General features: G+C 38.8%; 1 protein-coding gene across 1 annotated transcript in view; it reads right to left on the bottom strand.

Moving 5' to 3' along the window:
* The window catches only part of RELN (reelin), a gene marked incomplete at its 5' end in the record, with an annotated part of 273918 nt that overhangs the window by 79293 nt on the left and 167440 nt on the right, over positions 1–27185 (bottom strand). Inside the window, 10 exons of the mRNA XM_082280292.1 lie at positions 2361–2473; positions 5103–5295; positions 10985–11221; positions 15472–15633; positions 16246–16479; positions 17421–17487; positions 20267–20376; positions 21477–21605; positions 24087–24295; positions 25908–26020. Of these exons, the coding sequence (XP_082136418.1) occupies positions 2361–2473; positions 5103–5295; positions 10985–11221; positions 15472–15633; positions 16246–16479; positions 17421–17487; positions 20267–20376; positions 21477–21605; positions 24087–24295; positions 25908–26020 (1567 nt within the window). The remainder of the gene's footprint in view (positions 1–2360; positions 2474–5102; positions 5296–10984; positions 11222–15471; positions 15634–16245; positions 16480–17420; positions 17488–20266; positions 20377–21476; positions 21606–24086; positions 24296–25907; positions 26021–27185) is intronic.

Raw genomic sequence — 27185 nt, 5'->3', positions numbered from 1 at the left:
CAAATCTCACATAACATGGGAACCTTGTAAACTCATGCTTGCTAGAAGCAGAACATCTACAGATGTGCAGAAATACCAGCACACCCAGAAAGTTTTACAAGAGAAATAGGTGCTGTTATGAACAATTTTCCAGCTGCATGAGCACAGTGCCACAGCCTGACACTACCCACACACCCAAGGTGCAAACCCTCAGCTAAGAGCTGTGCATCCAGGGATAAAAGCTCCAGCAACCACAGCAGGGCTGTGCAGGGGTGTGAGGGCATGCCGAGGCTACCAAGGGCCAGAACAAGGCTAATGAGACATTCCCAAGTCCTTGTTTAGGTGGTTTGTTGCCCCGTGCAGTAAGCACAGGACAGACTGAGTATTTCGCAGCCTTTTTCTTGCACGGTTGAAACAGAAGGAAGGTCCAGAGATCTCTCCCCCTCACCCCAGTTCTGGGAAGGCAGAAGACCTGGCTCTCCCCCTTGGCACTGTTCTTCCTGGCCATTACTAAGGTTTTGCCTCTGGGTGGTTGTTGCAGTGGATGCAGGTGGGGAAGGGATAGGAGAAGAATCGAGGGCACCCCGAAGAGGAGCCCTACAGAACATATTCACTACCAGCCACCTGGGACAACGCCCTCTGTGTGGCTGGGCTGGCAGCAGAGAGCCACACATCAAATTGTCACCAATAATGTCCAGGTTTCGGAAAGGTGGAAGCTTACCCTCTGCTCACAAGTGTGCTCTAAAACACGTGTAAAAAATGCCCCCGCATTTTCAACCCAAAGGAACTGCTGAGCCCTTAGCCTGCTCCTTGCCAGTGGAAAGGAGGGTTAGAAAGTGGTGAGAGAGAGATGCATGTGGTGTGCTGGATTGTGTTTGGTGGGGAACATGGAGCCACACTTCCTCTTCACCCCAATAACTACATAGTACAACACAACACAGAAAATGTGCTCTATCAAGAGCAAAGGAATGTTCAGTGGTAATTTGTACTTTAATTACAAACAAAACTCTGCTAACAGACGGGAATCCCTTCAGATACAAGACAGAGTGTGAAATATTTATGATTTGTGCACAGCACAGAACAGGAATACAGCTATTACTTCATCATAATTTCTCCCTGCAGTCTCTTAAATTAAAATGGAATTATTTGCTTCTGTCACCTCATATTCTGAGAAGAATTAGTAGATCCTAAAGAAAAAGAGACCCACAACATTGGTATCATCATCAAACTGAGTACAGTATATATTTCATAAATGAAATTAGGAATAACAGCCTACTTTAGAGTGTAACCCAAAAAATTGTAGACACTTTTTAAACTTCTAAGTGCCTATGTGAACCACAGATTTTGCAGATGGTGGCACATAATGACATGTAAGATTTAGTACATTATAATCTAACTACAAAGCACTTATTTGTAGACTTACTTGCACCATTTGGTATTATCTGATATGTTCTAAGGATTCAGTATTTGCCTTTGATGTTTTGCCTAGAAATAGGAAATTCTGAATATTGTCTGTACAGTAAAAAGGGCCAGTGTGTTGAAAGAAGGTATCATTGTGGTGTGACTGATGGAAACAGGCTGTGCTGAGACCATGCAGAGTGCAAAAAAATAATGATGAAGGATGGGGAAATACAATGATAACTTAATCTGAGCAAGCTCTCATTGCAATTGCTGTGATGGATTCAGGTCAAACATAATCAAAATGTAACCCTAACTGTAATAATTAAATCCTCAAATGAAGGATGACCTGAAGATTATTGAGATTTATGACAAATTTTTATTTGTATGTTATAATAAAAATTTAAAAATAAACAATGAAAGAAACAATTAGGTTAATAAACAAAAATTTTAGGGCAGGCAAACCAAGTTTGATTACAAGATGAATAGGCTTTCTGAAAATTTTTGTTTCTCTTTTTTTGCAGAAGAGAATGTTATTTTTTAAGACATGCTATAAAAAGAATCAAGAGTTAAAAAATTCCCAGAAATGAATCATTACTTATTGTTTATACAAGGCTTTGGTCTGAAGATGTAAACAATAAGGAATGTGCAAAATAAAAATTAACAATCCAAATAAAGCCTTCCTCCAGTAGGGCATTTATAGACAAGCGCTACTATTTTTGAAAAGTCTGAACTTTATTAGACGAGCCAGAGTATGTATTAAAAACAATCGTAAACAATAGTTTCTGTTGACTTCACCAACACTTCATTCTCTAATTATGTAAGGAATGCCTTTTATGGGAAATACCTGTGACTAGGTCAGCCCCAGCACCCCACCTATTGGCTTGAGTACAACCTGCAGAGACTTGATCTTTGTCATAGCAATTTAGATGAATTATCTGCACCCCCACCAAAAAATTTAAAGAGAGGAAATAACTGCTTACCAAGTCTTCTGTGGTAAAAGAACAGTGATTCTCCTCCACTGAGTAAATTCGCTGGAGTGGTAAATACTTGCTGATGTAAACTCCTGACAACTTGGCATACTGGGAAGACATTCCTTAAAACAAAACATTTCAAAACCACATTTAATATTGAGGAAAAATTGGGAACAGAAACAAGCATCAAACATTCACAGAACCAGGAGTTTGTCTGGGTCCAGATGTTGGAGTGAAAGACCCAGAAGAGAAAAATCCTGACATAATGCAGAGAAATTTCTCAGAAAACTAGTAGTAAAATTGAGGATGAAAGAAAGCCATATGACTTTATTTAAAGACTTTAGCATTAGTGACTGGCAATGTTTTGCTTTCCTCCACGAGGAATGCCTATCTCTTTGTTTTTTACTATTTTCAACCCAGCATCCATCATGGACTATGAAGTAAGGCCACAAGACCACTATGAAGTAAGTCTATGAAAGGGACCTCCAGACTTATACAGGTCATTTCAGAGACCTGCTTGTGAGGCTTTGCCTGGGCATGCTGGCTGGCCCCACACCCTCCATCTGCAGTGGGGAGCAACAGTAGGAACAGAGAGAGCCACACCAGAGCCCCCAACCTCAGCCTTCTGTGTTGAAGTTGTGTCCATAGGCCCTTCCCAAGCTCTGCAGCTGTGTTAGCTTTGACACCTACAACAGGTGGTGCAAATTCCCCCTTCCAGCTTCTAGGACTATTTCTGCATTTAACTCAGATTCCTATTGCCGTCTATTCCCCAATTTTAATTTTCTTTTTTTAATTTAGAAGACATGATCATTGTCACACCTTTTTAATATTAAATATAAATGAAGTCCCTTATCCCAGCTTCTTAACTGTTTTCTAGCGCTGCCCTTGCAATGCTATTTCATTTTTTGCAATATTCCATTAATTTATTTATATTTTGCCAGAACAGCACCCAAAAATTTGTGCTATGAGGTATTAATAAAGTGCTTGGAAATTACTACCAACCTGAATGATCCTCTTCTAGCTACCAATTCAGAGAGTCCCTTCTGCCCCTTCCTGCCACAGCACAGCTTCTCCTGATCATCCCCACATGCCCAAGAGTATTTTGCTGGTAACTGCTGTGCTCTCCCCCATGAAGGGTATTGGGCAAGAGACCAGACACCTGCTTATGCAAGTAGCCTACTTTGACTGCTCTCAAACTAATAATAAAGCAGTGACTCTCTACAGAAGTTATGGCAATTAAGAACATTTATATAGTTAAATTATATGGTAATAGTTATGTATTAAATATGAAGAAAAGCAGAATATATTATTTTACAGAGAAATTTATTGCTCAAATATCTTAGAGTATTAAATGAAGATCTGAGAAGACCTTATTTTGTTGTTTTGGTTTTTTTTAGTAGGTTTTCTAAAGGCTTAGTTTCCTTTCCAGCAATTTTCAAACATCTTTTTATTGATTCATCTCCCCTAAATGATCTTAGAAAACAGGATCTGATCAGTGCTTGCAAAGCAAACAAAACTTTCAAACATTTCAATTAATTAGCGTTTTGTTTATTTGCCAGATTATGTCCTTGAAATATACTACAAATACTCTTTTATCACAACAACATGGGTGGTGTGAGAAAAACAATTTGGCTGCATGTTCTCTATGAACTCAGCTCTACCGAGCAAGGAAAGGAGCACTAAAATCTGAAGGCAATTGATCTTCCATAGATGGCAAGCACAAACCCCAAACACCTACTGCTAGGAACTTTTCTTGGACACCGTGATGATGCCTGCTAGGTATAAAAGACATGAACAGTGTTTGAAATACATGATTTAGAGCTTTCCTCTGGATTCTGTTTTAGGTAAGAAATCATTACTTGGATTTGCAAAGTTTATAAATTCATTTATTGCCATTTCTCTATTCTGCCCACCAAATTAAATGTGGCAAAACACAACATGGCAAAGGGTAACCAGGCAAAGTTTAATTGCTCATAGAAGGTGTGGAACCTGACATACAAATCCTTCGGTGAGCCTGCAGAGCAGGCAGTGAAAAGGCAGTAGGACAAGTTCCCTGACAACCTCTGAACCTGCTCAGAGGCAGCCAAAGGACCTTGGTTAGTTGACCCTGAGGCCAGGGAAAGTCCAGCTTTTGATCTAAGAGGGAAAACAAGAGCACGAACTGTGGCCAAATGCACTGCTCACATTTGTGCTGAGACAGCACCGAGCCACCCGGGGAAAGAGCAGCCAACACTGCTATTTGCACTTCGAGCAGAGTGGGGGAAACAGCCGGTCATTACGGTCCTGGACTGTGTTTGAACCAGGGATGGGGGATGAAAGGCTCTGCATTACAATCCCCTGAAGGAATGTGCTTTCCATTTACGAAATGGCTGCACACAAGGGCAGAAAGAATTTCTATCCATTTAAATTCCAGGAAACAGTACATGCATTTTGCTTAGAAAAACAAAGCAATAGCACAGGAAAGATCTCAGCCATTACCCTGTAGCTCTAACTGTGGCCCAATTTTTTTCTCAGCCTTGGTCCATTCCTGTCACAATTTTGCATTTCAGGCTTTCAGATACCTTTCTTCCAAATATTATGAGGAACATTCTAAATACCTCTATTAGTAATTTTGATTACAACTAAGCATTTCTTTATTGAAAGGTAAAAAAGGAAAATATCTTTCTTTGTTTAAAGCCAAAAGTGTATTTCAGACAATCTTTGTATAAAGCAGAGTTTATGGAAGACAAAAGTCCTCACTGCCAGCCTCACCTCCTGAACAAGATGCCATGTGAGGCCATGGTTGGTGGAGTACTCCAGTTTCACCTGGTTGTCCATATGAGGAGTAAAGGCCTGACTGCAGCCCATCACCAAGTTGAACTGTATCATATATGAAGCTCCAATCTGCATAGACTGGGTCTCCACGTAGCGCATGCTAGAGGCTAGCTTTGAATCTCCTGTAAAACTGAGAGATGTAAGGAAAGAATCAGGATCTATCCCCAAAATAATTCAGAAAAGAGCATTATGAATGGTTCTGGTTTAAATACAGTGGTGTTTCTTTGTTCTGTAGCTTGGCATGTGGGATGAGACCATACACAGAAGAATTTTTTTCCTGGTACTTCTGCAAACTATCAGGAAGGCCTTGATGTATCCCAGAATGTGAAACACTGAATTATTCTGTTAGTTCTTACTATATGCTCTTTGTTTTAAGGATCAAGTTAGGATCTAGCGAAGGGCAACATAAGGAAAAAACAACATAAAGTTCATTCCTCTGGAGTGTCCATTGCCTAAAGTCATGACAATCAGAGATGTAATTTCATTCTAATACTGGGCAGTTAAGATCCACTGAATCTAGTTTAAAACACTCTTATTACAAAGATGGTTAATTTCATTGATTTTCAAGTGATCCTATACACAATGTATTCACTGACTCGACTGTGTTTCAGAATTAATCTTCTATTCTCACCTTCTTTTCTGTAGGAGGTACTGATTTAAGATTTATATTTTCCAGTGGATTGGAGAACAATAGTAATGTTTGGAACACACATATACATATATATGTTGCAAGGCACCCAGTTATATATAGTAATACAATTTATAGTCTGAAATTCCAAGGTTATTTCACTTCAAATGCAGGTTTTTCTTCTTTCAAACGAAAAATGAAACAACCAAATTCAAAACCTCAAATGCAACAGAGGCATAAAGAAGAATAACAACTTAAAGTTTGAATCCTACTCACTAGCCTTCAAAATAGAGTATTTTAATGAAAGTTCATATAGAATGAAAATTGCCTCCCTTTCCTTAATTTGAGATGTTTACTTAGTGTCTTCAGAAGTACTTTAGTCCTTTCAGCTTCAATATTTTCTAAGACTATTCTTAAATGTGAACAATTTAGAATAGGGATTGGCTCTTTTTAAAGAAAATCACTGCAAATCATCATGGAAAAAAAGAAAAGCTACATTTAGTACAGCAGTGATGAAGAGAATAATCTAGTTCAAGGTTGCTCTTACAATTAAGTTACAGTTTATCATCTTAAATAAGAAACCATAATCTTTAAATACAATAAAGTAGAACATATTAGCTTCTATGTCTGTAAAATTCAAGGTCATGACAAAGTGAGTGTGAGGACTAGGAATACAAGTCAGTGTCACTTAGGACTCTTTTAGTTAATTCACTGACCTATATTGTTTTCTATAGAGTCCTTTCCAGAGAGAGCACTTAAGCCATAAATGTCAGCATCCTGCCTTAAAGCTTTAGAAGAAATTACTGAAAGCTGACATTAGTTTTGTCATTATCAAATTTCTGTTACTTGGCGTAAGTTAAGATCCAGGCTGCTTTCTACTCCCTGACCTTACTTTCTGTGACTTGATTTCCTAAAGGATGATCCAGCTCATGATGGTAAATGGAACTACCCAGATTTTGTTGATCAGCAGCCCAAAGCGACTGGATGGACACTCCCTCCACTGCAAGGGCACAAGGGCACTGTCACAGACAACTGGACTGGAAGGCAGTAAGTCGTCTTAGGAAACTGTATCTGAACTGTTTGCTCTTTTCAGTCGGTGTTGTCAGTGTTTTTCTTCTCAATAGGAAGGATAATTTCAAGATGAGAAGAGGATACAATATATACTCATCAGCAGTCCAGCTGGCAACCCACAGTTTGTGGCTTAGTGGTTAGATCTGAGTGTATCTCAGAAGAACTTGTCTGGATAATGCCTGAATTTATTTTTCTTCCAACTTCATCTTCTCCTTTACAAAATGACAAAAATCCACAAATTAAAAAGCTAAAGCTGATTTGATCTGACATGGGCTGAAGCCCTGTTGGGCAACCTGTGCCAATACAACCAGGCTCTTCAGGTATCAGTCAAACATGTGCAGTGTAATCGGTTGAAAGTTATTTGTCACACTGCTTTGGAAGAGGATTTGGCATTGCACACAAAAACCTGGGCACAGCACAGCACATCACAGTTACCTAAAGCTTATCCGGACAGAATAAAGGAGTTGAAACTCAACAGTTTGATGAAATATCTGCTCAGAAGCTGTCTTCCCAAAGTAATAGAAAACAAGTGAAGGGCTTGTAGTTCAAAATAGCTGTGAAGAATTAAATGTTTTTTGCCCTTGCCTTCAAAAAAATCCCCTTTATTCATTACTACTAGAGTAAAATGAGAAAAAAAGTCTTAAACTCTAATATATTCTTTCTGATAGCATTCAGGTCATTATTAAAATATTTTAAATTTAGTATTAATTTTAATTTAATAGTTTAACCATATTGTACACAGTATATTAAGTAAGTAAGTTGAAAAGTCAAATCAGCTCTTTAAAATGCATATAAAAGAAATGTGAAAAAGGAAGCTAGTGTTGAGATGCGGACAGCATATGATGCTCTATAAGAAGCACTTTTAAGGGGAGGAAATCACATTACAGGTACACAAGTCCTTTATCACCCACATTTTGCCTCCAGCTAGACACAAGTAGCATTAAAGGTGTGGGCTCCACCTTACTTGCCACTTTGCTCTCCAGATCTCTCATGTAAGTGGTTAGGGGTATGGTCTTTTGCTGGAATACCAAATGTTTTCTTTGTTCTGGGAGCCACACAGCTGGAATACCTTTCTGGATTTTGTAAAAGATGAAGTAATGTCCCTGGCGTAAAAACAGTTAACTAAAAAATCTTCAGAAATGAGAATGCAGAGGCTTCATTTTTGTATAAATATGTTGCTGTGAGTGGGTTTCTGGCACGTATATAATTAGACCAGCGGAGGCACAGGAACACAATACCCATAGGTGCCCTCAGAACAATCACTCTCCCTCCAAGCACTGCCAACTAATTGGTACTTCTGGGAATGGTATCACAGCCAATGTCAGCCAACCTGCATTGCTCCAAACTGCTCTGAGATCCCCAGAGTTACCATATTTTCAAGTCTGATACTTTTAGGAATACTGAAAAGCCACATGGATGCAGCTTGTTTTGTAAAGTTGCTTTGACTGAAAATATTGACTCAATGGTCCAATGCTTGCACCAGATGTAGCTTTGCTTCCATCAAAGGCAGGGGATATTTGTGCCTTTTTACATCTCATCATACCTACTTTGCTAAATAATCCCTAAATGTATTAACATCATTAATATAATTAAGTCTATTACCTGAAAGAAACTTTCTGCATGTTACAGAGTAACAATTACTCTAAATGACAAAACACTTAAGACACTGGTAAACTACCAAGATGATGTAGGACCACTGTATGACATTGCTCCATAAAGATGGTTCGTGACAAGGCAGGTTTACAGTCTTCCCCCAGGCTTCTCCAGGGACAGTGGGACATGCTATCATTTGCTACCCTGAGTTAAATCATAATGCTGTAATCTAACTGAAGACAGTTTATTTATATAAAGCTATTTTACTTGTGTCCAGATGAATATAAAGTGTATACATCCTTATCAATATTTAAATGAATTTCAGCAAGTGGCTGTATATAGCCTGTAACACTTCAGAGGCATTTGGTTCAAAACTTTGCCTGAAAATGAGCATTTTGAAGAAGTGATGAATTAATGTACATCATCAAACACTTCATTTTAAAAGTGTTCTGGAGTCGTTCCAGTACAACCAATACACTTGATATAATAAAGTTTAAGATCCATTCTGAAACCAAATGTTGATGATGACAATCAAATAAAATGACTGTTCAGACATAGACCATGAAAAGTACTCAAAAATCACCTTTGATCAAAACATGTTTATCAACAAACTAACAAACTTTTTTTTTTTTTTGAATGAAGCCAGACATGCAAAAGAACAGACCGTCTCTTAAAAAAAAATTAAAATCTCCCTCCTCATTTTTTTCCAACTTTAAGGATAAATGTTTCAGGTTTACAGGTTTTAAAGCAGAAATGGAGGCCTAACAAACAATTAAAAGCAATTCTGTGAAAATGGGCCTGGGGATGACACCCTGTAAAGTGATTGATAATATATTTCCCATAGTTTACTAATGAAAAAGCTGTTGTCAGACTGTTCTCAAGAGGATGGTGTCAGTGCTACTGCAAGGTCTGATTGTGAGTTAGAAACTCATGAGTTAGAAAATGAGAACCAAATGGACTCACAGCTGGGAAAACCCAACAATAATTAATTTAACTAGCAACCATTTGTACAGACTTTGTGTAAGTTTAAAAATTTCCCTTGAGAGAAGCAAGGTCAGTGAAGGATAGAGTTCATGTTTTCCAGTGATAATGAAAAATACTTAGACATAAATAGTGAGGAAGGCTTTGATTCTTTATTTGATGCATGTTTCTAATATGAATGAGCACTACAAATCCTAGTCCGTCCCCATATGGGATGGAGAATTTAGCTTAGTGTTTATTATTTTGATTCTGATTTAGAGTCATGGGAGGAAAATAGAGGAACCTCTGCTATCTGAAATTATCTGCCCTTCTCCCCATGATAAACTGGTCTTAAAAGTACAGAGTGAAAACAGTGTCATTAAAGGGCTTTCAGTCCAACTCTTTGATGAGGGAGATACAAACAGTTTGAGCCCTAACATGTTGTTTCATTTTAATGAGCAGCGAGTACTTTCCTTGTCCTTATTAAAGTGGTTAATGGTGCTTCTGCTGCCTCATTATCAGTGCTAGGACACATTCGGTGTTGTTCCTACTGCTAAGCCAACTCCTTTTAGTTTGACAGATGATCAGAAAGTCAAATCAGATTGCTCAGAGATACCTGTTAATAAAATTCCAACAGTGTTTCTCTGACTGTCCATGGGGACGCTAAAATTATTTTATTTTCTTCAGGTTTTCTGTAATTACTGTGATTGTACTTTCTCCAAAGAAATATATCTATGCCAATTAAAACTATACTGGGTTTATAGGTTGATCAGACTAGCATGAAACTGTTATTTGGTTTTAATCAAAACACACAGATTAAATTGAGCTTCCCTTGTATTAATTCCAAATATTACTCTCAAGTACTCCAGAATCTTTTTTGTGAAACATGTTAATATTTTAGTAAAAAAGCTTATTTTTATGCAATCCTAACAATTTATTTTTCCTTTTTTTCCCCTTTCTCTTGCCTTTATTTTCATTGAGGCATGTGATGTTTTCTTGCTTTTGTTTCCAAATATGCAGCACATTTGAGGCATAATTATAATATGTCATAATGCTGATCACAGTGTAAATTACTAAGTGTATAAAATACCAGACAAAACAACTACAAATGGCTAATGTCATTCTGCCTGTATTCTGCTGCCTTTTCTTTCTGGATACAATATAATGGCTATGTACACTGGTCTGAACATCACTTACAAAATGTTCAGAGTCTGTACTTAAGGCATTATTTAATTACCTGTGTATCCATATTACCCTGCCTGGATTTTAAGTGAAGGTTATGAAAAATTTCTGATTTTTTTCTATTAGGATATTCTTTGAATATTTCATGGAAAAAGAATGCTACATTCAATGTTCCCATCAAACATAAGTCTATGAAATGAGGTGAAAAACCTACTGCTAACTGCAATAAGATTAGTGACTGTATTTTTGTCCATAATGTGAGGATGAGACACAATCACTCTGAATAGCTGCCAGAAAGATGCATTTTCAGCAGTTGCTTGATCCTTAGCAGGATGAATAAACAAGGAAAACAAAAGTAGAACAGAAAAGAATACATGTTTCTCACCAGAGAGTCCAGTCATGCCCACAGTAGGGCTGAACATTTCCCAAGTAGAATCCCAGAGACTGTGTGACTTCAACTAGGTTGGTGAAGTCCAGACTGATGCTGTTGAAAAGCACAGAGGTCATGATGATTTCATCAATTGCCCACACATCTTCTCCTTGTGAGGAGTGATAGGGCTGCCACCATCTGAACTGAATGCCAATCTGCCTCGCATCTTCAGGCAGCTCCACGGAAATTATTCTGGAAGGCAAAAAAGTTATTATTGCCAGTTTTTGCTGTTTGTTGTAATTCCATGGGGATGTATTTTAGGGTAATTTTTCCTTACTGACCTTAAAAATAATGGAATAAATTCAGCCCACAAATACTGTAGCATCTGCTGGTATAGCTGCTACCAGTGACAGGGACAGGGGAATTGTTAGTTCTCTGGGTAATCAGTTCAGTTACTGAAAACCAGTCATGTGCAAAAGCAACCAGAAAGAGTTTCTACCAAATTTGTAAATTTTGCTTCCACTGTGGAGCTCTCAGTAAATTTAAAGGTGTAAATTAGTAAAGGAATGATCATCTGACAAGGATTTAAGAATTCCAGTTCCACTTTGTGAGACTCAGTGGGTTTTATCCTGATCTGAAGATATGCATCCTGTAAACATCTGCACTAGTTCCTGCACAGCATTGACATCATTCTAATGGTGCTCTTGTCCTAGAAGAACCCACCCCTGTAAATTGCCATAATCAGATGGAAAAGGTTCATCTTGACAGACAGTGTGATTATGCGTAGTCTTTTTTAGCACTTCCTTTTTGTAGCTGTATAGAGATGCAACTGGAGGTGAGTCCCAGGTGCTTCTGGTATGCAAGGTCACCTGATTTGTCATGGCAGCTATGTCAACACACCTAGAATTGACAAACTGCAAAGAAAATTAAGAGTATTATCTAATTTCCAGGAGCAATTTTCATACACTGCAGCAGGGAGTATGCATTAATTGCCACAGCAATGACACCTTCTTGAAAGCTCCATAAATCACTAAGACCATGGTAGCCCACACAGCCATGTCAACTGTGAGACAGACTGGCAACAGGGACATGTGTCTCCATTGGGGTACAATTACTTGCTGGCAAAAGGGTTTTCAGCAAGCTCATCATGTAGCTGATATTTTTCTTTCTCTCTTAGAGGAAATGTGAATAAAATGATAAATCAGGTAAGCTGGAAGCATCTTCTTATACTCTAGCATCTTTTTTTTTTCAGAATTAAGGCTTTCTAAGCTGCCTGTTGTAATGTTTTGCTCTCTGCATATGAAAGGGTCTTGTGCCTGTGGCGCTCTTAGTGCAAAAGCCACACTCCTAAAAATGACTTCTAGAACATCTTTGTAAAGAGTAGATTTATAATACTGTTGTTTAGTGTCACATTCATTTTAAAGAAGAATACATTAATCCATTAACCAGAAAAAAATCAAATAGCTTGCCTAAACAAGTGGGAAGCACTCAAAAAGTCTTGCCAGGCATTTCTAGCAGCTGCTTTCTGCCATCCGTAGACTGGAGAGAGAAGTGTGGAGGGACAGCCAGAGGTGACATGGCCGTGTCCCTGTGGCATGGGACGAGCACAGTACACACTTTATGGATGATGGATACATTTCCTTTACACTCAAACATGTTTAAATGACTTTGTACCCGTCTAAGACAAAGACCAAGCCCCAGTGCTCTCTGGCACATGACTAAACCACAAGGGCTTCTTTTCTACCAAGGATTCCCTCATAAGAAGCAACTCTATAACCTTTTGGGTTAATTTTTTTAAGGCACAAATTATAAGAAATTTGTAGTGATGCTAAAAGGAAACATGTTTTTCTGCCATGCTTCAGGGGCATGAACCTGAGGAATGCTGGTACCCTGGCTGGGAGGAGCACTGTATCCAGTGGGTACTGTGAAGCACCTGGCACTTGTGTGAGCTAATGCTCTGCCATAATCCAGGGCATATTTCTCTGCTGGTGGCTGCCTCTGGTGCTCGTATCTTCCCTTTCACTCTTACCTCTCATAAACTTGCCCACGTGGACACTAATTCTCACTGACAGTAATATACAGAAAATCCTAAATCATGACATACACCACTGATATATATCAGATGTTAAAATATTTAATACATGTTAAAATAGATTCCCCATCCCAGAGGAGTAAGCTAACACAGTTTAAAAACGTAGGTGTAAACCACCGTGTATGGCACATATGTTAGTATGCAGAACCTGACTACACCTCCAGTTGTAACAACTTCTCCTATCTGGCTTTAATTTGTTGAAGATAGATGGAGAGGGAGGGGGATTCCTGCTAATGATTTTCCCGCTGCAGAGAAGAAAAGTGTTCCTACTTACATTACCAGCCACCATTAGATTTCTTAAAAACCAGCTGGGAGACCTTTGCTCTGATCTCATTCTTTCAAGCTATGCGCATACCTAATATTGAAAAGCCACTGCTGCTCTGCTCAGAAGAAAAATGCAGCTGTCAAATGTTAGCAGATTAAATGCACCTTTCCAGAAGAACATTAAATGTGTAATTATTTTTGTATGACTGAAGATTAATTAAATTCGTGGATACAGACTGATTGCCAAACTTTGCAGCAGTCCATCCATGTTACTAAAAATGCTGATATTTTCAGACAACATAATATGAAAAGGTGAAGCTTTCTTCATAATTATTGCCAGCATTAGCTTCAGGTTTATATGTCTGTCATTTTTTTATCTACCCAGAGTGGACTGAATATCTGTCTATCTATCTATCTATCTATCTATCTATCTATCTATCTATCTAATCTCCCATGGCAAATCTCTCTAACTTGTGTATATTGTACTTTGCTCTGTACCTTGTCAGAACAACAGGAATTGTGTTTCATACCTAACATCAAAAAGCAAAAAAAGTCTCTGGCATCTGTGTAATTTATTACATTTATATCTTTATCTTCATTAAAATCAGTCACCAGGATATGTATTTTCCTTTTTGTTATAAAAATTTCATAGTGCTATATATTAAAAACCTTTAGGGAAATATAACTCCTACAGATGTAATCTTGAAGCTAAGAATTAGAAACAGGGCCATATAAAATATATATGTGACTATAATAAAGGCAGGCAAAGGAAACTTTGAAGAAGAGTTATAAGTGTTCCAGTCTGTAGCATCTTTCCTTTGGAAACATTTAGAACTTCAAAAATTAAAGTCTACAATACATTTCTACCAAATACAGCCCTCCTCTCAGATTTTTGAGTATTTCTTACAGCTTCCAGGAAATAATTTTAATGCTGCAAGGGTTTTGTGGTTTTTTTTCCATTAGGACATTCTTAATCACAGTTTGTATATTACAATTGCATACTGAGTTATTGACAAGACGTGGAAATCTAATTTTTTTTTTAAGAAAGTGCTCATCTGAGCTCAATAAATATAAATAATGAAAGTTATGTGTACTTAAAGTGACTTGCAGGCTATTTACAGTCCCACCCCTGGGGCTGACTCAGATGTTTTGCTTGAATTCGGTAGAGAAGAAGACATAGAGCAACAGTCAGGTCAAAGCTACCCTTGGGCAGGAAATGGACCTGCTGGAATGAGTCCAGTGCTGCCACTCTCAGTTCTGCCTCTTCTGGGCCCCCTTGCAGAGCATCTCCTTTAATTGGCACTTATTGGCTTTGCTGCAGCACCCTGTGAAGGTGGATGCTGCCAGCTTTGAGTGGGTTTGCATAGATCCAGACCAGACTGTTCTGGGCTTTTGGTACAGCTGTGCTCATTGTGCATTTGCATTGCTCTACTAAATTTTGTGGATGGTGTCACAAACGTAACAGTAAGGAACACCTTCTCTAAATAGAAGAGAGACATTCCTCTCTGATCTGACACCAAACATAGGTGCTGCTAGATAAGATGAGCTCCTTGTTCAACTTCTTTTTGATTTGTGCAGGCAGTCACCAGCAGGTTCTCCCAGAGCACCAAGCCCAGCCCAGGGCAGATGCACAGTCATGAAGTCATGCAATTGCCTTCAGACTGGGAGCAGGGACAGTTTCCCTGCTGACCTCAGAGATCCTCATGATCAGATTTTGTCTCAGCTGTCCTGTGCTGCCTGCAAACTCCTAATCCCAGAGGATGGTGTAGCGAGGGTATCTATGGCTTCAAAGTTACAAATAATTTATGTTAATTTTTCTTTACAAGTGGCTGCTTCCATGGGAAGAGACATGCCCCTACTTCCCACAAGCACACTCCTATCCCTCATTCCGCACTGCCTCAGCTTGTTCTGTTGTATCACCTGAGACTTGAAAGCCATTAAACCCATGTGCTCATTTTTATAGAATGACAAAATGGGAAGTGGCTAGAACAGCTGCAAAATTTTAAAGAAAGGTGGTAAGTTTCAGTGTGCAATAAAAACTCTTCATTCCCTCTTGCCCCACATACTCAGTCTCCACATTGCAGTGACCACCACAACCAGCATAACTGCATGTAAATAACACTCTTTGTAATATTTGTGCACATACCTTGGCTCGTGGTAGTTGAGATAAGAGTAGTGTTCCAGCAGTTTCCAGGTAATCCCATTGTCATAGGAGTAGTGCAGCAGCACTCCTTCCCCGGGCTGGTCAGGCGCTTTGCAGGTGCTCAGCACTGACTTGCTGCCCAGGCGTAGTGTGAACTGCAGGAACCTGCATCAGAATTACACAAATATTTGCAGGGTATCATTTTCATAGTGGGTATTTTGTTGCTTTTTGGTTTGGTTTGGTTTGGTTTTTTCCCCTAACCAGGTTGTTTTCAGATCTTCCTAATCTAGGCAAATTTTGATAAATATCTGTTATGGGCTTTTGTACATGTGATTTGTTTTTATTGTCAAGTAATGCAATGTGGCACATATAGTTAAAAAAATGCCAATCACTACTGCATTTAATTATTTATTAGGCACTGAAGGGGAGGGAGAGATAGTGAATGGATCTAATCAGTTGCCACAAGCTGTCAAATAAACACAACCTTATAAATAATTAATTAGCACTTGGCTTTGACACTCAGGTTTGATATTAACATTTCATATTTTCCATCCAAGCTGTACAATAACTTCCCTCCAGTCTGTTTTGGACTGTTGTTTACAAAGCAGAAGGAAAAAAGGCAAGGCTATGAAATCACCCTTAAAACATGGAACTAGAAGTTTTTTAAGGGCTTTTTTACCTGCTAAAACAACTGGCTTAATAATACACAAGGCTGTAGCTGTAAGGGGAGGGGCTCCCCAATTTCTTTGCCTCACACTGCTCCTCATTCCCTCTCACCTGGACTGGGAGCTGTCCAGGAAGGAAGTGATAAGCTGGCGTCTTCCATCCTTGTTGAAGACCAGGGCCTTGCCGCTGGCCAGGACCCCGCAGTCAAAGCTGACCTCGGCTCCGCGGATGGAGTAAAAGCTGTGGTAGGAGGAGAGGCGGGAGCTGGCGAAGCTCTCGGAGATGAACATGGGGAAGGTCTGTGACGCCGTCTCACACGCTGGCCCTGAGAAGCCGGGGTCGCACCTGCAGGTGAGGAAGGGTGAAAAGCACAGCTGGGGACCCACCTTTGGCTGCAGCTGGTTGTCAACCAACATGGTGGCTGCAGGTGTTCATAAACTGAGGATACCCACATGGTCCCTCTCAAATCTAAGGCCCAAGAATCTCTTTGAGCTTTACTTAGGTAAAGTGCATTGCCAATGACTCCTGTTAGCTAGTATTTACTTTTCGAATAAAAAAAAAAATGTATTTATGAGCACCTCATGAATCTACACATAACACAATACAGAAATATTTTTATTAACTTTTGGAAAAAAACCCATGTGACATAATTACAGCTGCTCATATGTAAAATGACAAATTTGCTTTTATCTGTAGCATACTAGATGTGATTACAAGAAATTAAGTTACAGAAGAGAATGCCTCGTGGGTCACACTCTTGTTAATACCTAAATGTAGTTACACCAATATTTAGAATGTGCATACTGCTTTTGAGTAAGTACCTTTTTATTTTTTAGAGTGGAACCCTTCTAACAAGCCAGACTATCAGAAAAAAGTGGAGTGCTGATCTTCTGTCCTTGAAGTATATTAGGTTATGGAATATTAGAACTATTAAAATTGTAATTCTTTCCCAACATTTAATACAAAAGTGGTAAAGTGATGAATCACTTCTAAAACCAGTATAAAGTATGCATCACTGACATTTCAGTGTGCTCTGTAGCACATTTTAAGGTGAACTGGAAGTTAGACCTAAAGAAAATCATAAAAAAAAAGTATTAAACATGCTGCTGTTTAGAAAGATTTATCTTTAGCTTTCCAGTGAGCTTTATGAATTCTGAGGGTTATGCTAGTTTTATATTTAGTCATCTAAAAGAGCAAGGACTGAAATGAAAATCACTTCAACTTTCACACCACCAAGTGAACTATGTGACAGAAATTGAACATGTGTACTGAATTATAACACTTACTTGCAACCATTTCTAGTACACTGTCCTCGCCCTGAGCAGAATTTGAGGCAAGATGGACCAATATAAACTGCAGAGAAGAGAAATCAGTTAAATGGAGGGTTATGCTACATGATCAACAGAGTATGATGAATACAGAAAGAATACAGATCTGATCATGCAGTTATTGTATTTATCTTAATCCCATTACCTGGAAAAGGTCTATGAAAGGATAGAATGCATTTGACAGTGTCAAGGATAGTCAGGGATAATTTATTATCGAATGTGTCATGTCTATCTCTGGCTCAAGTACTAGTACTGTTTTAATTACCAAGCCTGTGAATGAGATCAAATAATTTTGTAGGCATTGACCTTTTTCTTCATTCTTCATTGACATTCCTTTCAGCTTAGTCTGGAGATGCAATCCTATCTATGTATTGGTCATGTCACTGCTTCTCTCATTGAAATCTACATCCTTTACTTCACTGGGGAATAAGAACCTGCCCTGGTATGTCTTAAGTAACTATTAATTATCATACTCTTTCACTCATTCTTTTAAATGGAACAAAACTCCACATCCTATGTGCTCAAAAATACACCAGACTTGTTTTACTCTTTTGCTTCATCTTCCTCCAATGATTTCTAATCAACAGTGTTGATATTTTGTGAAAAATACAAAGGATGGAAAGATGAGCAAATCTCAGTATAATCTCTTGCACTACAATAAAGAAAAGTCATAAGTTGTGGGCAATATCATTTCAATACAACTTGCTAAAAGGCCTTAACCATGAACAACGTCATATTCTCTGTTGAAGAATGCCTATTACTTGGAGTTATCCACTTGCATCGTGACATTGGGAAGAAATAGCCACCAATTTGAAATATTCTATAAGAAGCAGTACTTTTTCCTTTTCCTAGTTTTATAATGTTGCCCATCAAAGCAGGGTGTCAGCTCTCCCCAGCAGACACACTCTAAATCCTTGTTAGCTGCTCCCTATAACTTAGTCCTCATCAGATTTCATGTGATTTCTAGATTTTCTCACTTCTCAGGGTGCAAAAATTCTGTTCTGTCTGTTTGATTTATTTGTGTCTTTTGAGGTCTTTTTGAGGGGGTGGTAAAAGTAGAAGGGTTAAAGATGTAATGATGTCATTCAAAATGAAAAAACTTTACGGAAATTGGCATTTTTCCAGAGTTTCTAAAAGATGGCCAGATTCCAGATTTCATTTAAAACTTAATTCACATAGGAAACAGTTGTGAAGCTAAAAGTCAGAGTGCCAAATCTTTGAAAATTTTCCTCTCTTCAAGAATTTGCAAGGCTTGCCAATATTTATGAGTTTTTCCCTACAATACAGTGTAAAGCTTCAGTGTCACAAGTATTTAACAAAGGACGCATTCAAAACCTCAGAAATACATCTTTAAGACTTGATTCCTATATCATGGTTCTGCACCTCAAATTCAGAGCAGGCACTTTCTAGCCAGATTTTTTGAGATGGTGCACACAGGAGCATGCAGCATCCTTTCATGGAGTTGTACTTTGTTCTATAAGCAAAGGTTGTGCAGAGAAATGAATTGTCAAATGATTTTCAAAATCTTGTTTTGTTCTATTGTAAGGAATTGGTATCCTTGGACTGATTTCATCTTGCTGTGGTTTCTGTGAACCCCTCGTGAGTGTCTCCAACACTTAGAGTCTGCATTTTGTGAGATAGCAACTCATCTTTGCAGATACTCACAGACATCTTATGTTTATACACCTACCTTTTCCCTTAATTTTATTTTCTTTTTGATGTATATCATATCCCTAAAGAGAAGCATTAATACCATATCCAGAATGTCAAGATGATGCTACTTCCGATTATGATTAAGAGAACACTTTTCATTATTTTTAGTGACAAAATTTCCTTTATGACATCTCCTTAACAGCTCCAAGATTTTATTTTCAAAACTAGGCATCAATCTATTTTAAGAATTCTCCAAAATGTAACTATTTACTATTCCTAGGCACCATATCAAACCTTACTGGGAATCACTACAAAATTTCACAGGCTATTGTACATCACTGTGAATCTCTAACTTACGTATTTCATGCCTCTAGCCAAACAAATTCAGGATATAGTTTACTTCATTCCAAATCATTTAGGGCTAACAAGAAAGCTAAAAAAATTTGCAGCTACTCTTAGTTAGCCCTTTCAATGATACTTATTTCTGCATTTCATACATTTTATCCTGTGTTCCTAAATACCTTTTCTGTCCTTTAAAGTATTTCTTTTTAATTCTGGTCCTGGTTATCCTCTGCAATAAGTCATATAAATATAAACTCCTCCATGTTCTTCACATCCATTTAAAGAAAAGGTATGTGAAAAATAATTTTCTAAGAGAACAGTTCCCTGAAACAGATGGCACTTTTCCCTGAAAATACGGTAAACAATGTAAAGGTTTGTCAGTGTTTTGGTAGCAGCATTGCTTGAAGATGGTCTTCCATGTCCAGAAGCAAAAATACGTTCCAGATGCTGCAGATGTTGCTCAGGCTGGTGCAGTTCCACACAGCCAGTGTGGAACTTATTTATGCAATTAGGACTCAGCAGACAGAAGAAATGTTATACTAAGCCCCTGCCACCAATACTTTTTCCTGGAAAGCATTCAATTAAAAGAAAAAAAAAAAAAAAAGAAAGATACTCTACTAGACCATTGTCTTTTCTGATGGCAGAATCTCTCTCTAGCTTCAAAATGCACCTGCTACCAAATGCAACTAAGCAGAACAGGAATTTAACAAACTGTAAATCCATTGACTGGTGATTGTGGGAAATATGTTTACTTGGAGCAGCATATAAAATTTACTTTTCTGATGTGTCATGATGATAAGAATACTAACTATTATCGATTGCCCACATATTTCCAAGGATTGGTCCTGTTTGTCTCCATCGAATCCTGGTGTCACTTGTCAGTGCGGCATTGGGAAGGGGAATAGTTATTCGGTTCCACCTGAAATACATACAACACAAACTCTAGCATTTTACACTGATAGTTACTTTAAGCAACTATATATTTTGCAGATATGTTTATATATTCTGGAAGCTTTGTGAGAAGCTTTAATTTTAACATCTGCTCAAATGAAGCTTAAATTCATGGCAGCTTTAGAAAATACAAAGTAAAAGAAGAACACAGCCTGTATTTTCATACAATATATGAAAGTTAGTTATTATGTTATAAAACTCAGCCATTCATGTAGGAATTCATGAAATTGGCAAAGACCATAACCTCCTTTGCTGTAGTGACTTTTCCATCACATTAAATATCACCTAAACTGAACCTTCAGCAGGACTGAACTCTGTTTGGTGGAAACCCTCGGGGGTGAGAAGAGTGGTCCAGAGGATTTGGCCTGCTGCAGTCTGGGCCATCATTCTCTATCATTCACGGAAGCTGCACTTCCTGCACACACCAGGAGTAATGTTCCTATGAAAACTGGATGAGAGTAGGGGCTGTGTATCATCAGATTACAGCAATGCTATTTATTTTGTAAGTCTTACGGAAGTTGGGATACACAGGGATTTTGTGCTATGCAGCAAGACGCCACAGTTCATTTTTCAGTGAGAACGGCAGAGAAGAGACTTAGAGCTGAGAAGGGCTAATACAAGAAAGTGACACTAACAACCATCTCCATCAGCAGAAGTACAGAGGATGTGCTTCACTGTGACCCAGTGCTGGGATTCCACGTGAGTAAATGTGTCTGGGGATGTAAATACAGCTTTGAGTGGTGTTTTTTCTGACTAAGAAAAAAATTTCTGTGGCTTTGACACGGTACAAGTTTTCTTCTTATTGTCATCATGCTGTCCAAAGGTGGATTATTGGATTTTTTAAAATTTGTCGTTATCATAAAAAAATTATTATTTTACCACAGAAGCAGCCCCATACATTTCAAGTTTCATTACTGGGTAGCCAGTGAGCCCAGAACACTCCTTCCTCACTGTCCCCAGCAAATCAAAAATGAATGATGACACAGAGTTGCGTGCTTTGCTGCTTTCCTCTGCCACCTACAATTCACTTCTCTAGTCTTGCACCCCTGTTTTGCAGAGAACACTCACCCGCTGTAGTTTTCAGAGGCATAGATGGTACTGTGGGGCAGGTGGGGCCCAGCACAGATCTCAGGCAAACACTCCATGTGGAGCAGTGACCATGAGCGGCCATGGTTGGTTGAAAACTCCAAGCTGACACTGGTAACACATTGAAGGAAAGAAATGAGAAAGACACCATGAGGGTACCTGGCATAGATCTCAATGCACAAGAATTAACATTGAGAAACCACCAAATCTGCTATTTCTAATAACTCTTGAGGAAATAGGAAATAATTTTAAGCGGACTTTGAATACAAAAAATCCGGCAAATGCAAACATGAGACAAAGTCTCATGAGTGTTTAAAACCTCAAAGGTTTATAGACTAAGGATTGCCTGAAGACAGAGTTCTTGTTTGGCCACCATCTAGCCAGTGTTTTTATGGAGCTGCTGTTAAATAAACGGCATTACGTTTATATTTCATACTGAAATAGTTTCAGATATGAGGAGAAAACCTGGATTGATCAGAGCTAGACAGCATCATGAGAGCACAGGGCACCTATAGCTGCCAGATATTACATCTGCAGAAGGTGGTGAAAGACCACTAGCTGTTCATGCACTGGCTGGCTCTTTCCTGGGTTAAAAACCCCAAAATTGTTTACAACCTAAGAGTATAAGGAAATTCTCAGATGCCTTACACTCTGAAGACCTTGAAAAAGTAATATAGAAAGTGCTTGATTTACTACAGATTTAGTATTGTACTGAATTACTCTTGTAATTTCCTCCATATAATTAGCTTGTAATATTCTGTTTTATTTTAAGTAATGTCAGTGGGACATTATAAAAGTCATAATTCATCTCCTCAATATTAAATTGTTTGATCTGAATTTTTCTTTTTATGATAATTTGCTGACAGTATTACTGTATTTAAATGTATCATCACTGTGATATTGTGTCTATTAAAAGAGTTTATGGAGGTTTTGACTAATTTATTTCAGGTTTAGCTGTAGAGATACCTTAGAGGGTCATTTTTACTGCATATATTCAGTATAAGTCTCTCACATTTGCAGTAATGAACGCATTATGAATAATGCTGAAGACTGGGAGATGTGAAATGCTGCAGTATTTGGGAAATACAAATAGAGAAAATGGTGATCTAATGCTTCTTTAGTTATGGAGAAGCTCACTTCTCCTTCAGAAATAGTTTAATGAAGGAAGAATATTACTCTTTCAAAATATATACTAATCTCCATCAGAAAACAGACTGAGAACAGGGCCTTTATATAACATGTTTACTGGCCAGGAGTGTTTACACTTTTCATGTAGGAAAATGTTGCTGCCTTCTCTTCCTATCAAATAAAAGCGCAGTGCCTTGATTTTTGCTTCCACTTGAATTCTGCTACCCTGCATGGATGCAAGAACTGTCAGTGTAAATGGAGCTCTTTCCAGCTGGAAGTAGATGCCATGGGACACAAATAAAAGCACTTACAGTCAGTTACTTTAAACTCTCAACTCTGCAAAATATAAAGTAACTTAATCCTCATAAAATACCAAGATAAATATTTGCATGTGTATATAAGGAAAGAGGGGCAGTGGGCAGTTTGGTTTTGGATTCCCTGTTTGAAGAAGGATATTAAAGATTTTGAGAGTGGAGTAAAGGATGACCAAAATGTCCATGGCTTTGAGCACTAAGCTAGGGTGGGCTGAGGAGCTGGCTTGCTCAGCCTGGTGAGGAGGGGTGAGCTACAGCATCCTGTGATGCTGCAGAGGGCACTCACAAGGAAATCAGAGTCAAACTCTCCTCAATAGTGTCACAGACACACCACAAAGGACAATAATCATAAAGACATGTCTTCACAGTTTTGTATTGTACATTAAGAAACACTTTTTCAATTGAGCAGGTCACTCAGAGAGGTAGCACAGCATCCATCCATGAAGATTTTTCAAGTCAGGGACAGGCAGAGCCATGTCTGACCTGCCCAGTAACAATCCCTACTGCAGCAGCAGGTTTCATCAGATAACCTGTGTAGGTCCCTTCCAACCAACATTTCTATGATTCTACAAAACATGGAGCCTAAAATGACTCCCTTCTCTCCCTTTCCCCATGGAAAAATTCACGCTGAATGTCCTGAAGAAGTAAAGCCAGCAAAAGAGTTCTGTGATCAGCCTACAGACAGTGAGACCCTCACACTGATGGTCATTAAGATGAGGGTCATTTATCACCAGTCTTACAAGAATTAGATATGCTTGTGGCATCAGTAATCTTGGAGAGGTCAGCAGTGCAGCTTTCTGCTGCTGCCTTTAATGCTTTCCTCCTTACACAGTATTAAGAAGTAAATCTCATATCCATTAGAAACTGAAGCAAAAGTCACTCTGAAATCATGAGCATATTTCAGAATTATGGGCTAAGAAAAGCAAGTTTTGACCTGGAAAGCTATTAAATGACTCTTTATTGCACGTGAGGTACATAAATCTGGGCCCGTAAAGATCAGGAGAAACATTAGCTTTTGAGCAGCTTATATTTGTCATTATTAGTGGGATCCCTTCTTATTGAAAAAAGATTTCCAAATCCTCATATAGATTTTGTAAACCAAAATATACTAGAAAGCTGATAACCAAAAGAATTATTTTGCCAGTTTTACCTGTTACCAGGTTGATAAGTTCCACAACCCAAATTGATGGAAAACTGGATCATGTGAGTCACCGAGGAAGGGAGCACCGGAAGGACATGGAAGTAATCCACAGCCCAGACATTCCTGTTGTGGCCTTGGTGACTCTTTTGCTTCAGGCAAAATTTGGTTGCAGGAGTCTGCAGGTCTGGACTAATGACAACAGAAACCAAAGATGGCACCTTTAAAAGAAATTAAATAAGACTTAAGTAAGTTAAAAAGGTCACAAGGTACCATTAAAAAGAACAAAGACACTCTAATTGTGCTGGACCAAATGTGCTATTCTCTCTCCTTCCTTCATTTTGTTAACTTTTTTAGCCACCTTTTTCAACACATGATCCCAAATGAATTAATTTACTATTATGTGCACAGGTGTTAACACCCTGGATACCAGTGATGCTTATCACCTCAGAGGGATAGGATTGTTTGGCTGTAAAGCCACAGAAGAAAAGACTGTACCTTCTGTGTTCTGAAAAGGGCAAGTTTATGTTGTCAGTTTCAGCTGGGAAGGGAAGATGATGTCTGTCCTGGAGCCTTACAGCTCCCAGAAGCTAAGGCAGGGTAGTGGCATGTCTACTCTGGATACGTGAGAATGGAGTAACAGCAGGAGTTCACAGGCATAAGTGGGGAGGATGTTATGTTGCTGAAATAAATGAAAGCACTGCTTACAAAGCTTAGCCTTTGTCCTCAAGCAATGAAATTAGAACTTTATTATGTCGGAAGAGGATGTCAGCTTTAAAACTGCTTGTTTTAAAAAACTTCCACAATGAATTCCACGTAATTTCAGATCCTATCTCTCCCCAAGTTCCCTAATTAATATTTTATTATTTCACAATTACAATTTCCTTAGTTTTACAAAAGTTCTACCCTGTCTTTCACACAGAAGCAGGCAAGGAGGGAAGCCACGCACAATGAAACAATGCAAGTGACTCAACCAAACTCAGGCCAAACGCTATTGTAAACACTTGGTTTCTAAGTGCTAAAGTTACAGACAAAATGCTCACAGACCTGTGCTTGAAAACAGCTGCATCTTTACCACCAAATTTTCCTCACAATATGTAAGCACACTGCACTTCAATATCTAGTGTATCCATATGCACATGTGTGAAATACCAAATTTTGCCTGTTTTACAGCAGCAGAACAAGGAGACCTCAGGGCTGGGTTATTCAGGGTGGACATGGTCTAACTGCTCCCTTGCCCTAGACAGGAAGGATCCTGAAGGCAAGTTCAAGGTCTTTATTGTCCTGCCTGAGGGTGGTGGATGTGGTTGGAAGGCGGCTGCACTTTGGGCAGAGGAGATGCTGCCTGTGCAGTCTGCCTGCAGCCACCTCCCACAGCTGAGTCCACGCCTGCACCACTGCAGATCCTCTCCCAGCCACTGACACCACCACGACTCCCAGCCACTGACACCACCACGACTGACCCTCTCAGGACCCCGCTCCTCAGTATCACACTGTGGCTAGAACAAGCTTGAGTGGAAAAAGGAGTAATTTTTTGTGAGGAGATATTACCACTGAAGTTTTCAGCTGATAGCTGACAATTTTTGCCCATTGCTTGCTTGCCTGCTTCCCCAGTCCTGGCCAATAGTGCACAGTTCTGCCTGGCGCTGGAGTGACCAGCAGTAACTGCAGAGCTGTGCTGCAAAGGCACCTGATTGCTCCTGGGTCTGCACATGTGTTTGGAAGGTCATGTTTGAGTGTCCCTGTGGAATTCAACACACAATATTCCTGTGATGGCTTGAAAAGAGAATGGTCTATCCATCCCATCCACCTGCTTCGTTCACGATGACTTACCTTGTAAGCAGCATAGGTCAGGGTATCAAGAGGTATGTGTTCCCTCCTGCCTTCAGTCTTGGCATACAGTATGACATCATTTTCATGGGATTCTCCAGAATCACAAGTTCCCCCTGTACAACACACATTTGAGTGAGAAAAAAATTAATTGAAGCCCTTGTTATTGGAAAGTGGAATCATATATGCAGCCATAATTATGAAAATAATTACAATCAGATGCTATTTAACTTGGGATCTGAAACAAAAGAACACCATCCCCAAGGATATAGTGTATAGGAACCGTTTGATCAGATACACCGTGGCAGAGATCAAGGGGGTTGACGATTAGGAAAACCTCAAGTACCTCTTTTAATCAGCTTATCAAAACAAGTTTAATAGAAAATGCTGTGCCTCAAGCAATACTTCTATCTGTGTGCTTTAAATCCTGTTTACATAGAAATGCTCTGCTTTTGAGTTGTCATTTGTAAACTGCTATTTACTCCTCACATGTCATGCAGTCACACATGTAGGTATGTAACAATCTCTTAAATACTTCTCAGCTGATAGTTTGGCAGCTGAGAACTTCTACTGCTGCTCCTTCTACTGTCTACACCATATCCAAAGGGATGGCTGGCTGGATGGAATCTATTGTACCACACAAAAGACTTGTGGCATGCTTGCCCAACTGGAGCAGGGAAGCATTTGAAATACCTTCATATCAGTAGAACCCAAAATACTCATTAACCTTCTGTGAGAGAGTGGATGTATTGGCAAATATGAGCATTAAGTTCTGCATTATAGTTACAAGATGAACATCATCTCACTAGTTTGGTATTATGCAAAAGAAGTTTCTAAAACAAAGTTTCTGTATTTGAAACAGGAATTAATAATTAATTATTTTCCTGTACGTTAAAGGTACTGTAGGTATTAAAAAAAATACCCCAAAATAGAAACAAAAGCAGAATGAGGAAGCTTCTTTGAAAAGACTGCAGAGTAGAAAGACTACATATATTGGAACACTTTCTCTGATTTTTATTTGCTACAACCAGCCAGTTTGTAATGGACTAGGAAAAGCAGTCCAGAGAACTGGATAAGATGTGCATTTTTAATGTGTTTTATACCGTAATGAGGAACATCCATTTTTCCTTTCAAATTCTCCTTGCCTGAATGTTTAAACTATTATTTATTTAATTTAAAAATATGCACAGAATACATTTTTTCAAACAATATCCCGCTATCCTCTGAGCCTGCATCTGCTGACAACTTCTCCCCGAAGTTCAGAAGGTTGACAAAATTTCT

Source organism: Coloeus monedula, assembly GCF_965178545.1.
Source record: "Coloeus monedula genome assembly, chromosome: 4".
In the NCBI taxonomy this organism is placed as follows: Eukaryota; Metazoa; Chordata; class Aves; order Passeriformes; family Corvidae; genus Coloeus; species Coloeus monedula.
This window is presented reverse-complemented; position numbering and strand designations above follow the sequence as displayed.